The following is a 13,680-nucleotide window of genomic DNA, read 5'->3' as shown; positions in this document are numbered from 1 at the left end:
AAAAAAAAAAAAAAAAAAAAAAAAAAAAAAAAAAGAACATAAAAGCAAACCAAAAAAGGATTTCTAACAGGCAAATCAATTGAATTAAGTTGAAGTACCAAACAAGTATCAAGAAATTTGTATAATTTAGTCATAAATCAACCCTTCAACCCTCATTAAGTAAATGTTTGCTCCCATTTCACAGATCATTCTTACCACTGCCGGGCCAGTGCCTGGTGGCCAACTGTCTCTCCACCTCCCCCAGATTCCTTATCTGCTTCATTTTCTTCAAGTTCCCTACATCCCCATCCCCACCTCACCTCCCACACTCTTAGGTATGACTTGGCCTTCTGCCTCATACAAAAGTTAAAACCTACTGGCTTCCTCTAACACCAAGAAATGTATGTACTTTACTATCCTAATCTTTTTGAGGGTATCAAAAAAAGAGGTATTCCACTCAGTATTTTAAATAATGCCATTCCCTCCCATCTAAATGTATCTTACTCCTTTGTTAATATTCCTATTACTACTCCATTATTCAAACCAACCCTTTCTACCAACTCCCTACCCACAGCCTATAAACTGCTCATCTTTTTTTTTTTTTTTTTTTTTTTAAGATAGGGTCTCCCTCTGTCACCCAGACTGGAGTGCAGTGGTGCGACAACGGATCACTGTAGACTTGACCTCCTGGGCTAAATCAATCCCTCCCCCTCAGCCTCCTGAGTTGCTAGGATTATAGACACAGATCACCATGCCCAGCTAATTTTTTGTGTGTTTCTTAAAGAGGGAGTACCACTATGTTACCCAGGCTGGTTTCGAACTCCTGGGTTCAAACGATCCTCCTGCCGTAGCCTCCCAAAGTGTGGGATTACAGGCGTAAGCCACTGCACCCAGCCAACCTCTCCAATCTTAAAGACAAAACACCTATGTCCATCCCAGAATTCCCTCTTTTCCATTAAAACCAGTTTCTAGAAAATAACATTTGACTATTATGACCTCTATTTCGTTATCTCCTATCCTCTTATCCCAGCCTAATGTAATCTATCTGCAACCTTGGGGACTTAAGAAGTCACTAAAGACTATATTGTCAATTACAACAGACATCTTTCTCTACCAGCATTTAACCATTTCTTCTTTCCAGGCCTGCATGTGCCATCCAATACCACAGGTCCACTGAGCACTAAGAATGTGGCTAGTCCAAATTGAGATGTATAAGTATAAAATGTATGCCAGATTTTGAAGATGATTAGCATAAAAAATGCAAAATACCTTACTAGTAATGTTTATATTGATTACTTATTGAAGTAATGTTTTGGAATATACTGAATTAAATAAAATATACTGTTAAAATTAACTTCACTTGATTCTTTTTTCTTCCCTTTTCATTCAATTTTACTTTTGAATATTACTTAAACATTTAACATTACATAAAACTTAAAATCACATAAAATTACATACGTGTCTCATGAGGTTTCTATTTCTGTATCCTCCTTTGATATTCTAGGACTACACCCCTAAGGTTCACTTCCTTCTCTCTCTCTCTTGGCAAATTAAGAATGTCAACTTTGGTGATTTCTAATCTCTTAACCACATCAGCAAGTCAAACACCACAATACTACTACAAGAGGGAACTTAATAAAATGAGAATCTTTTAATGGTTCCCCATCATCTACTGGATTAAGTTCAGCCTTCAACTGGGCATACCAGGCTCCTGATCTTTCACTGTTTCCTCAGCCCTGCTCTGACATTCTAGCAGGACAAACTCCTTCATTCTCATATAACTCTGCTAGTACCTCTGCTAGGAAAACCCTTTCTCCCTTTTTATTAATAATTAAGATGCAAAGCTTCTAATCACATCATTTGTTTGTTCCGTGTCTGGCCCTAGGCTTGGATGAAACAGGTGAAGGGCCTAGTCTGCAGAGAACTAAAGTTCAGATACAGCTGAAACAAAAAAGACTTAATTACTTTTAGGATTATTAATTTAGGAACAAGAGTTATAAAACCAAAAGTTTTAAAATTATTTTTTCCCTTTAAAATACAGGGTTTTTTTGTTTTATTTTGTTTTGTTTTTGAGACAGTCTCACTCTGTCACTCAGGCTGGAGTGTAGTGGCATATTCTCAGCTCACTGCAACCTCCACCTCCTGGGTTCAAGCAATTCCCCTGCCTCAGCCTCTCCAGTAGCTGGTATTACAGGCACCCACCACCACGCCCGGCTAATTTTTGTATTTTTTTAGTAGAGACAGCTTTCACCATGTTGGCCAGGCTAGTCTTGAACTCCTGACCTCAAGTGATCTGCCGCCTTAGTCTCCCAAAGTGCTGGGATTACAGGTATGAGCCACCGCACCTGGCCTAAAATATAGGTTCTAAGAAAGAGTCAAAGAATAGAACTTACTGAAAATGCTGGATATTTGGTACTATACACTCATGAGGCACTCGGACAATCTTCGGTATCCCTGTAGTCCCTGATGTATGTAGTACATACGCTAAGCAATGCTTTAGCCTCAGATCTACGTGTTCTGCTTTTTCTTCATTCACATGCTCAGAACTTACGCTGATTTTTATTTTTTCTTTTTCATATTTCTCTTTTCCATCACTTAGCATCAAGTTCACCTCAGTATTTTTCCAGTGAAGTCTGAAGAGCACTAGGTCATTATGTTCTACTGTAAATGTATCGTAGCTCAATAACGTTTCATGAAAAGATTTAAATTTCTGTGTGAAATGGGGGACAAAGTTTACAATATTAGTATGTTAAAAGATATTCTTCTTTATATAGTAGTAATATGAAATACAGTCATCCCTCAGTATCCATGGGGGAATTGGTTCTAGGATCATCTCAGATGCCAAAATCTGAACATACTCAAGTCCCTTATATAAAATGGTGCTGTACTTGCATATAACCCATGCACATCCTCCCATGTACTTTAAATCATCTCTAGATTACTTATAACTAACATAAAACTATGCTAATTAATGCTATGTAAATAGTTGCTATATTTTAAAATTTGTATTAGTTTTTACTGTTGCACTGGGTTTTTTTTTTTTTTCTGAATATTTTCTTCTTTTTTCTTGAGACAGGGTCTCTCTCTGTTGCCCAGGCTGGAGTGCAGCGGTGTAATCTTTATTGTTTTATTTATTTTTTTTTTTTTTGAGATAAGAGTCTCGCTCTTTCGCCCAGGCTGGAGTGCAGTGGTGCAATCTCGGGTCACTGCAAATTCTGCCTCCCAGGTTCACATCATTCTCCTTCCTCAGCCTCTCGAGTAGCTGGGACTACAGGCACCTGCCACCATGCCCGGCTCATTTTTTTGTATTCTTTTTAGTAGAAACAGGGTTTCACCGTGTTAACCAGGATGGTCTCGATCACCTGACCTCGTGATCCGCCCGCCTCAGCCTCCCAAAGTGCTGGGATTACAGGCGTGAGCCACCCTACCCAGCCGCAGCAGTGAAATCTTAACTGACTGCAACCTCGAACAGCTGGGCTCAAGTGAGTTTCCCACTTCAGCCTCTTGAGTAGCTGGAACTACAGGTGTGCACCACCACATCCAGACAGTTTTTTTATTTTTAGCAGAGACGAGGTCTCACTATGTTACCCAACCTGGTCTCAAACTCCTGGACTCAAATGATCTCCTGCGTCAGTCCCCTAAAGGGCTGGGATTATAGGCGTAGGCCCCAAATATTTTCAGTTTGCAGTTGGTTGACTCCTCGGATGGGAAACCTCTGGATACAGAGGGCCAACTGTATTCATTTACTCATTCAACATGACTTTTTTGGGGAGTTGGGGGGAGTACTTGCTATATACCCAGGGGTAAAAAGATAAATAAATCTCCAAGAGCAAAGTGCTGTCCTTACTTTCAAACCTATTTTCCAAAACACCAGACATATAAAAGCAATTATAATGCAGTGTGGTATGATAATAAAGCAGGCTTGAAATGTTAATGGGAACAGAGAATGCTGAACTTAACTCTGCCTAGAAGGTCAGAGATTGCTTCATGGGTAATATTTGTTATAAGGAGCTATTCTCCAAATAATAAAAATGGGCACTTCAGGCAAACAACCAACATTGAGGATCTGACCTGGGAAAGCTGATATGTGAACATTAAGCATTCCAATTAAGGTAAAGAATGGGGAGGGGGAAAGGGAAAAGGTGAGGTGCGTAGCTGATAGGAGATGAGATGCAAATCCTTAATAATTCTGTACAGTCAGCACAAAGGAGTTTAGATCTTAACCTGTAAGTGACAGGATCCAATTGAAGGTGGCAATAGCATAGATTAGACTCTATCAAGGACAGAATAATAAATGAGATTCTGCTAAGTGAGAATCATTTAATGAGTCTTTTGCAGTAATTCAGATATACTATATGGTCCTGAACTACTATTCTGTTGCAAGAGGAGTGGTTAGAAAGGGTCTATGAGCAAAGAATAAATAAGACATGGTGACTTTCTGGATGTGGACTGAGTCTAAGAAAATTGTTGGGTTTTTGGCCCAGGTGATTTGGTGGATGGAGATGAATTAATGCAGAAGTGAGTTTGGATGAAGAGATGCTAAGCTAAATTTGTACAAGTTGAAAGTAAGGTTTCTTTGAATATATCTTTTTAGGTTGACAACAGCAGCATAATGAAATATAACCTAAGTTTTCACATTAAATAAATCAACATAAATAATGAGAAAAAGGTCACAACCCAGAAGCCTACAGTGTTTTCTTAGTGTGTTTGGTGTATGTGTATGCATTGGGTAGGGGATGTGGTGTGGCCTGTAATATTTACAAAATTAAAGGCCTACATACTCTTCAGATCGAGCTCAAAATCATCCCTCCTCATTAAAATTCTACTATATCTACTAGGTTATGTTTACTTCACTTAGGACAATTATCACACTATGTAGATGTTATGAGTTCAGGAGTCATAACTTTTCTCTCCAACTACATTATAAAAAACTGGAAGGCTTATATACCAATGCCCTCCCAATCATTCTGTCCCTAGTGCAAGGTTTCTCAGTTTCAACACTACTGATATTTTGGACCAGATAATTCTTTGTGGAGTGCTGTCTTATACATTGTAGGATTTTTAGCAGTATCCCTGGCCTCCATCCACCAGATGCCAGTAGCACCCCACTTCCATCATTACAATAAAAAATATGTCTAGACATTGCCAACTGTCCCCAGTTGAGAACTATTGCTTTAATGGATACGTACAGTAGATGCTTAAAAATACTGATTGTTCCTGTGTTAAATGAAGGAAGAACACTTACACCATCATCAAAATCATGGGATAGGAAGCAAGGTTTTGCTATGCTCAACTCATTCGTTCTTGGGTTTTGCTATGCCCAACTCCTACTGGTCATAAAGAATACCTTGATATTGACAATTAATACTGATACTAAGTTACCCTTTATAAAATTTTCACTAAGGTTGCTAAGAAAAATAAACATCACATCCCCATTTCAGTTTTGCTTACTTACGAACAATGGAATAACCAATTTGAGGAGTAGAGGAAACTTCGGCTACACACTAACAAATATTTATTTTTAAAACATTTATTAACCAGATCAGGTGTGGTGGCTCATGCCTGTAATCTCAGCACTTTGGGAGGTCGGGGCGGGCAGATCACTTGAGGTCAGGGGTTCAAGACCAGCCTGGCCAACATGGCGAAACCTTGTCTCTACTTAAAAAAATATATACAAAAATTAGCCGGGTGTGGTGGCATGCAGCTGTAATTCCAGCTACTTGGGAGGCTGAGGCACAAGAACCGCTTGAACCTGGGAGGCAGAGGTTGCAGTGAGCTGAGATCGCACCACTGCCCACTGCACTTCAGCCTGGGTAACAGAGTGAGACTCTGGCTCAAAAAAAAAAAACAAAACAAAAAAACCTTTTGAGTCTCTAGAAAGTAACCCATATATCTCAAGTTCTTGATATTTCTTATATACATACAGACAGACGCGCGCGCGCGCGCGCACACACACACACACACACACACACACACACACAGAGTGTGGGGGGGCAGGAGGGAATAACTCATTTAAGTTACCCCATTACAAACTGGCTCATATAGAAAATGGCAAAAACAGGCTAAATTGAATATATTTTATAATGTTCTTCCCCTTTAGTAAAACAGTATTTTATAAATAATAAATAAATAATGAAGCATGGGCTGCGTCTTGCTGAAGACGCAAAGCAGTGTTTCTTGGTTATATCTTTGGTTGGCAATCATTTAAAAATAAAAAACAATAAACAATAAATTTAGTTTTCTGGAAAGATCTCTTCTAAGTACCAGTCTCTTTTTCAAAATGCAAGCTTTGTTATAATTCTTCAGTGTTGCTGACCAATGTAACTGCTATAAATATGAAAGTTTCAAGTATTATAAAATTTTGCAGTATAGGAAATACTTTGGAAAGAGAAAGGAAATTCAAAACAATGCATAATATATTATTATAAGGCTAGCAGATCTGTTCATACCACAGAACAGTGGTTCACAATGCAGTATGAGGGGTGGAGAGCCCCTCCAGGGGACAAATGGCAATGTCTGGAGATTTTTGGTTGTTACGACTGGGAAGTGCTACTGAAGTCTAGTGAGTGCGGTCAAAGATATTGCTAAATATCCTATAATGTATGGAACACTCCTCACAACAATTACTCAACCCTAAAAATGTCATAGTGCAAAGACTGAGAAACCTTGCCACATTTAGCAGACTTAGGAATCCAGATGGGAGAAGGAAGGAATGCTTCAATTGAAAGATAAATGTAATACAGGCAGAAAGCAATTGAAACACCTAGACTTACATTAATTTGTTTTTTTTCAACAAGGATATACTTTAGATTACATTTTTTCATAAAATGAGTTGATAATGATGGTGGTGAATCTGTATCGATAGGTACATAAGCAGCTGGGACTTGGAGAATTCTAGAGAAAAAAGTACACAGTCAGCACAGAATGTCTGTTGATTTAGTATTTGTTTAAGCATTTCTATTTCTCTATGCCCTTTATTTTTTGTAGCAGCATAAAAATGGTTTCTGGAGCGCTTCACTGCTGATCAGAAATTTCCAATGTTTTCATTGACACTTAGTTGGTAATAAACACCGTCATTTTAGCCGGGCACAGTGGCTCACACCTGTAATCCCAGCACTTTGGGAGGTTGAGGCAGGTGAATCACCTGAGTCAGGAGTTCGAGACCAGCCTGACCAACATGGAGAAACCCTGTCTCTACTAAAAATACAAAATTAGCCGGGTGATGGTGGGCGCCTGTAATCCCAGCTACTTGGGAGGCTGAGGCAGGAGAATTGCTTGAACCCGGGAGGCGGAGGTTGCGGTGAGCCAAGATCACACCATTGTACTCCAACCTGGGCAATAAGAGTAAAACTTCATCTCAAAAATAAATAAATAAATAAACACTGTCATTTTATCTTTTCTTCATGAAAACCCTAAGTATTTACTATGTTAAATTCTCATCACTTAATATAGAGAAATACAAGATTTTTAAAAGTTAAGCATTTTAAGTAGTTTCAGGTATACTTTAAGGACACCAGATCTTTGCACATAGTAAGTTCTCAATAAATTTTATCAATAATTGGGTGAAAGTAAATGTTTGTTGTTGTTGTTTTTGTTTATTGTTTTATAGAGATGGGGTCTTGTTAAGTCACCAGGGTGGTCTCGAACTCCTGGCCTTAAATAATACTCTAGACTCAGCCTCCCAAAGTGCTGGGATTTACAGGTGTGAGCCACTGTGCCTGGCCAAAAGTAAATTTTTGAATATCTTTTGCTTTATACTTATATAATTAATTTACCAAGACACATATAGAATGAATAAACTCTTTCTTTGGCAGTTTATATTTATTGCAGAGTTCTAGAATATAAATCACTGTATGAGGATAACATTCTAGAACAATTTAAATAATTAAATATTTTGCAAATATCTGTTGGAATCATTGCAAAATGATTAAACATTTTGCAAATATCTGTCTTCCAATAGGTTCATATTTCAATCTATATCAACTATTATCCAAAACTCTAATTTACTGATTTATTGAATACCTTAGTGCTTAAATTTTCAGTTGTGGACAAAAAACATAGTCATGTTATCTGTGAAATCCTGTTTTCTTTTATCTAACAACAAAGTGTTATAAATTATCATAATTGCTTTCCTTTAACAGATTAATGAAGCCCTTATATTTTGGAGATACTTAAATGTTCTATTAGTAAAAGCTTCTAGTCTCTCCAAAATAAGCTCAGAATAATTAATTTAAATAATTAAAAATAATACTAGGGGAAATGCAAACTTCTTTAGCCTCTCTACAATTGACCAAACAATACAGAAAAATTCAATAGTAAATAGAACAGTAACTTGCAATATACTCTATTAAAAAATTACATTAGCTTGGAGTAACATCAAATTTACAGTTCTAAAAAATATTACCCTAAAATCCAAGAGGGTAAGTCTATTCCAGGTTGGCAGTAGAGACCAATTTCCCGAATTCCTTGAAAGTCACAGTGTAACAGCAGAAAATTTGATAATTCAGAAGCAGCATTAACCACAGTCTTGTAGGTGTAGTAAACTGGAAGCTGGTTGTTGCATTCATCAAAACATACAGCTACTTTGTCCATATAACAGGAGGCAGCCTTACGCACCAATTCCTGAAGAGTCATTTCACTGAAGTTTATCTAAACATCAATTTGTAGCAGAGAACCCTGTGTATATACAGAAGTGTTAGGGGGAGATGGAGTTTTAGTGAGCTCAGTGGAGGGACAGGGAGAAACTTCTCTATAATCATGTCTCACGAAAATAATTATATCAAAGATATATAAATGAAGAATCTCTGAACTTATGAAATGTCTATGGTGACTTTACTGAGGACAATGAGGTTGAAAATTAACTTGATACATCAACCTATGCTGGGTCAGAGCATCAAAAAAATTTGGGAGGGGAGTGGTATACAGAGATGAAAATGAAGCAGGTAAAAATGGAGACTTCTCTCTCAACGGACCACAATGTAAATATGAAATATATAAAAAATTAATCAATAAAATCAAATTTAAAGGACCCCACACTTAATTTTTTTCACTTTCCTTCAGTAACTGTTACAAATTTGTTAAGATAAATTAGTCAAAATATTGCATGGTGACTTTCAAATTACTCATGTGGCCAGGTGCGGTGGCTCACGCCTGTAATCTCAGCACTTTGGGAGGCCAAAGGGGGCGGATCACTTGAGATCAGGAGTTCAAGATCAGCCTGGCCAACATGGTGAAACCCTGTCTGTACTAAAAATACAAAAATTAGCCACGCAAGGTGGCGTGCACCTGTAATCCCAGCTACTCTGGAGGGTGAGGCAGGCGAATCACTTGAACCCAGGAGGCAGAGGTTGCAATGAGCCAAGATGGCGCCACTGTACTCCAGCCTGGGTGACAGGGCAAGACTCCATCTCAAAATAAATAAATAAATAAATGAAATAAAAATAAAACAAAATGATTAATGTAAATAAACTTTGTTTTTAAATTCCAGTAGGAACTCAGATGAAAGCAGAATCAATCTTTGACAGAAGAAAAGTAAAAAACTCTATTCCTATTCATTCAGTTCTAGACAACTATATATAAAAACAGTGCTTATTACTACTATAATATTAGTATTTTACAAAAGTCATACTTGTATAATTGTCAAGAAGTAAACTCTTCATACTGTATATTTTATTTTTAAATTGCCAATAAGTTCATTTAGACTGAAAATATAATATTACAACTCAATAAAGCAGTATATCAATGCAATGTTCTCTGGGTTTCTTAATGCAGATTATACTAAAAGAAGATTTGAAACAGTATTTCAAGAAAGAAACACTCGGGATCAATGGTAAAAGAAAAACTCACAGTGTTTCCTTGAAGGTAAAGGTTATTTTTTTCCCTCTGTGAACTCTATTTTCCATATTTTAAAGCAAGTAAGATTTACCAAGTAGCCTATTTCAGTAAAGTTTTTGTTTGTTTTTTGAGACAGAGTCTCGCTCTGTTCCCCACGCTGGAGTGCAGTAGCGCGATCTCGGCTCACTGCAATCTCTGCCTCCCAGGTTCAAGGGATTCTCCCACCTCAAGTTCCCGAGTAGCTGGGATTACAAGTGCGCGCTACCACGTCCGGCTAATTTTTGTTTTTGTTTTTTTTTTAAGTAGAGACGGGGTTTCTCCATGTTGGCCAGGTTGGTTTTCAACTCCTGACCTCAAGTGATCCACCTACTTTGGCCTACCAAAACGTTAGGATGACAGGCGGAGCCACCGCGCCCGGCCAAGTCTTTTTTTCTTTTTTTAAAAAATTTGTTCACATTTATTTGAACTGATTTCCTGACTGACTCAATTTTCAGTTATATCAACTAATTAACATGAATTAGAAAAAAAATCTTAAAGAGAGTAAAATGAACCAATAACTGCCAAGACCTGTAAGTTTGAAAATGCTGTGATTTCTAAATATAAAGTTTAAACATGTAAGGCAACTTTGGTACTTACATTAATTTTAGTAAGCATTTCTATACATATTAGCTCTTTTTTATGCACAAGATACAATTTTAAGCTTTCCTCAGACATACAATGATCATTATGTAAATACAAGGAAGGCTTTCTACAGCACGCGCTCAAATGATGAGGAATGAGTTTATTTCGCAACATACAGGTAGTGCGGAAGGATACCTACACATCTATACGATAATTAAGATGTTTCCTTCCATTTTCCCAAAAGTTGCTACAGAGATTTAAGGTAAAATCCATTCTTGTTGTTTCAGGTTTTCATTTTCATTCATGAATCACAAATAACATTCTCTGCAGTAGAGAATACTTAATAATGCCCAAATGTTTGAGACTTTAAAAAGGAAAAAAAAAAAAAAAAAAAAAAAAGCAAACTCTGGTAAGTAGATTTTATATGTAAAAGGAATAAATTTAAGATATTTGCTACTTTACAACCGTAGAAGCTGCTATTTAGTCAATAGAGATCTTAAGAGTGTCAACAAATTCTACTGGTATGGGGCCTCTCTCTAGGTCACTGGTTGTTTTAAAAATGGATAAATAATCTAGAAACTTTATTTTCCCAATCCACCTGCTTCTTAATTTACGGTATGCAGCGAGTAGCAATGCACTTTATAGCTTCCTAAACATTTCTTCACTGCTCTTCGAAACCACTCTAGGGGGTAGCGGAGCGCAGAGCACATTATTTCCATTTGAATGGAGAGACGGAGGGACGGAGGCTAGTAACGCAGGAGTGTACACACAGGTCAGGGTTAGTCTGCACCACACCAGCACGCCAGACCCCAATGTATCAAATCCGAGGCCAGGCAGTGGTCCTGAAGCTGAGCAAATGTGTGTGGAAGCAGGCTTAGGCCTCGCGGCACTTCGCCTCCCTCACACCGACCCCCGCCGGACACCGCGCCCTGCGGCGACTCACTTAGCAAGTCTCGCGGATTAGGTTTGTTCGCATTCGGACCTTTCCCGGACGGCTCCTCGCAGATACTTCTCACCGCTAAGCTGCAGCTCCCAGAAGCCGTAAAGCTATCCCAGAGCGAGGCCCCATACGCAAATCTTCCGCGTCGCCATGTGACGTCAGTGCGAGCGACCCCAGGGAGGCTGTGTCGAGCTGACTCGGCCTCTCCTGAAGCCGAAGCGCCAACTTGAGAGAAGAGTTCTGTAGGCTTTTTCACTTTTGGTTATCTGCTCAGGCGCTCCTTGGGGTCGCGCATGGTCTCGGACAGGGTTTGCAAGGACTTTGGAGCTGACCAGTTTGTAGCCATAACCCTTTCGTACTTGCCAAGAAACTCTGGGCAAGACTTGAATTTTGAGCTGCAGTATTCTCGTTCATAAGGTGAGAATAAAAACATCACCTAGGGTTGATGTGAAGAGAAATGAAATCATTGTGAAATAGGAGAGTTATTGGCCTTCAACCAATGACATTTTCTGCAAACATGCTGGAGATAGGGCTGCAGCAGTGACGCCTGCAAACGACGTTCCTGTCATCATGATGCTGACCTTTTAATTGGGAAGCAGATTGAAACGATAAGGAATTTGACAGGAGCATTTATTAGGACCTGTAAAGAAATTAAAGCAGGTCCGTGGTGGAGTTTTGTAAACTATATGCCTGAATACAAGTTTCTGTTTCCAAGGGAATTGTTACAGTTGGAGATATGTCAATTATCACAGTAAGCGTCAAGGGTAGTAACAGTGGTGTTTTAAAGCTACTGTCTGGTGGCAGAGTAATCGGGATTTTTTTGTTTGGGGGGTTTTAGCCGTGGCAGGGATTGCGAATTCAGCTCTGCATCAAAACAGTACGTGAAAAAAAAGACTCTCTCGCAGCCGTAGTTGTTGGTGACAAGGAAACTGTGGTACGAATCTAAGCAAAAAATATCACCACATGCCAGCTATACTTTTCCAAGATGTCCCATGGGCTACTCAAACTGACACAGCCTTATTTATGTATTTAGGTTGGAAGTGGGCAAAAGTGTATCTTGTCTATATTTCTATGTTGGGATGACACCATCATCCACCCAGCCAGCCAGTTAACCTTCCCACTTACCCTCTTACATCCGATTAGACCCTGTGTCCTCTAATTCTCAGTCTTACGACCAGCACCCGGCTGGCTACATCAGAATTGCAAGGAGTGATATTTTAGAAGATTTCCAAATTCCTGGACTCCATCCCCAGAGGTTCATCCCCTAGTTTTCTACGAGGGGCCTAGAGCCTGCGTTTTTTAGATGTTCATCGCCATTACTGCTACTTTAGTTCAGGTGTTCTTGGTCAGCTTTTTCCTAAAACGTTTTCAGTTTTGTTTGCCTTTGATTGACTCTAAATTGCTGCCAAAATGATCTGTTTTATTATTCCAGTATCATCTTCCAACTCTCTGATATTAATAATCTCTTTTTCTTCCCTTGCAGTATGTTTCCCTCAAGTTTCCTTTTTCTTTCTCCTGTTGGTTTTGTGCTCTTTCATAATAAGAGGCTTTCCTAGGATGTCTAGTGGTGCTTATCTGCTCATATGTGAGTGGGGGGACATTTAAACGTTGATTGGAAGATCTTGAGCCCATAGGACGTTTGTTGAAAATCAAGTGGGAGAGGAGGGGTATGGAGGCTGGGGTATGTCTCAGAATTTAGTACAATTTTCATTTAATTCTCTTATTTTAGGTGCCTGGTGTCTTCCATTACAGAGACCCCGTTTTACTACTGAACAATAAAAAAAAGCCTTCAGGTCCGCATCCCGCAGGGTCTCCACTCTCAGCTTTGGAGCCCCCACCTCCCTCTTTCTCTGTAGAAGGGAGCTTCTTCCTTTCTTCTCCCTTCTTTCTTGGCTATTAAACTTTCTGCTCCTTAAAACCAAAAAAAAAAAAAAACCAAAAACAAAAAAAAACAAAAAAAAAGCCTTCAGAGTAAGGCTGGGGGGGCGGGGGGCATAAAGGATGTAACTCTCCTAAATGAACTTCCAGTCCTTTTAGTTACCGTCTTCACTTATACTTCCTGAAGACAGTTTCTGAGCTTTTTAGGGGTTTCTGTGATACAAATAGAATTGCTTGTTGGTTTTGCTCACTGGGGGTTTACAATTCAGCTTTTTCGAGTCAACTGAGCCCTTTGCTCTTGATTCCAGAATTTTATTTCCATTATTCCTTTTCCTTAACCCTCAAGAGTTTATGACTTTAAAAATCCTGTTACTGTCATTTTCAGGGACTCTTAGGGAGCAAATGTACAACACTATGTTTAAGACAGC

The 13,680-nt window shown here is 38.7% G+C and overlaps 1 protein-coding gene across 7 annotated transcripts in view; it reads right to left on the bottom strand.

Annotated features, from left to right (window-relative positions):
- Positions 1 to 11,523, bottom strand: part of AASDH (aminoadipate-semialdehyde dehydrogenase) — a 44,529-nt gene extending 33,006 nt beyond the window's left edge. For 3 of the 7 annotated variants that reach the window (XM_025386630.1, XM_025386634.1, XM_025386635.1), the window contains exons 1-4: positions 11,378 to 11,523; positions 8,384 to 8,655; positions 6,753 to 6,873; positions 2,373 to 2,689 (exon numbers count right to left, since the gene is read on the bottom strand). In XM_025386630.1, coding sequence (XP_025242415.1) covers positions 2,373 to 2,689; positions 6,753 to 6,873; positions 8,384 to 8,613 — 668 coding nt within the window. In that variant the 5' untranslated portion in view covers positions 8,614 to 8,655; positions 11,378 to 11,523. The remainder of the gene's footprint in view (positions 1 to 2,372; positions 2,690 to 6,752; positions 6,874 to 8,383; positions 8,656 to 11,377) is intronic. The other 4 variants (XM_025386633.1, XM_025386636.1, XM_025386637.1 and 1 more) reach the window with 3 other exon arrangements.
- Between the last annotated feature and the right edge of the window lie 2,157 nt (positions 11,524 to 13,680).

The sequence above is a fragment of the Theropithecus gelada genome, chromosome 5 (genome assembly GCF_003255815.1).
Source record: "Theropithecus gelada isolate Dixy chromosome 5, Tgel_1.0, whole genome shotgun sequence".
Taxonomy (NCBI): domain Eukaryota; kingdom Metazoa; phylum Chordata; class Mammalia; order Primates; family Cercopithecidae; genus Theropithecus; species Theropithecus gelada.
This window is presented reverse-complemented; position numbering and strand designations above follow the sequence as displayed.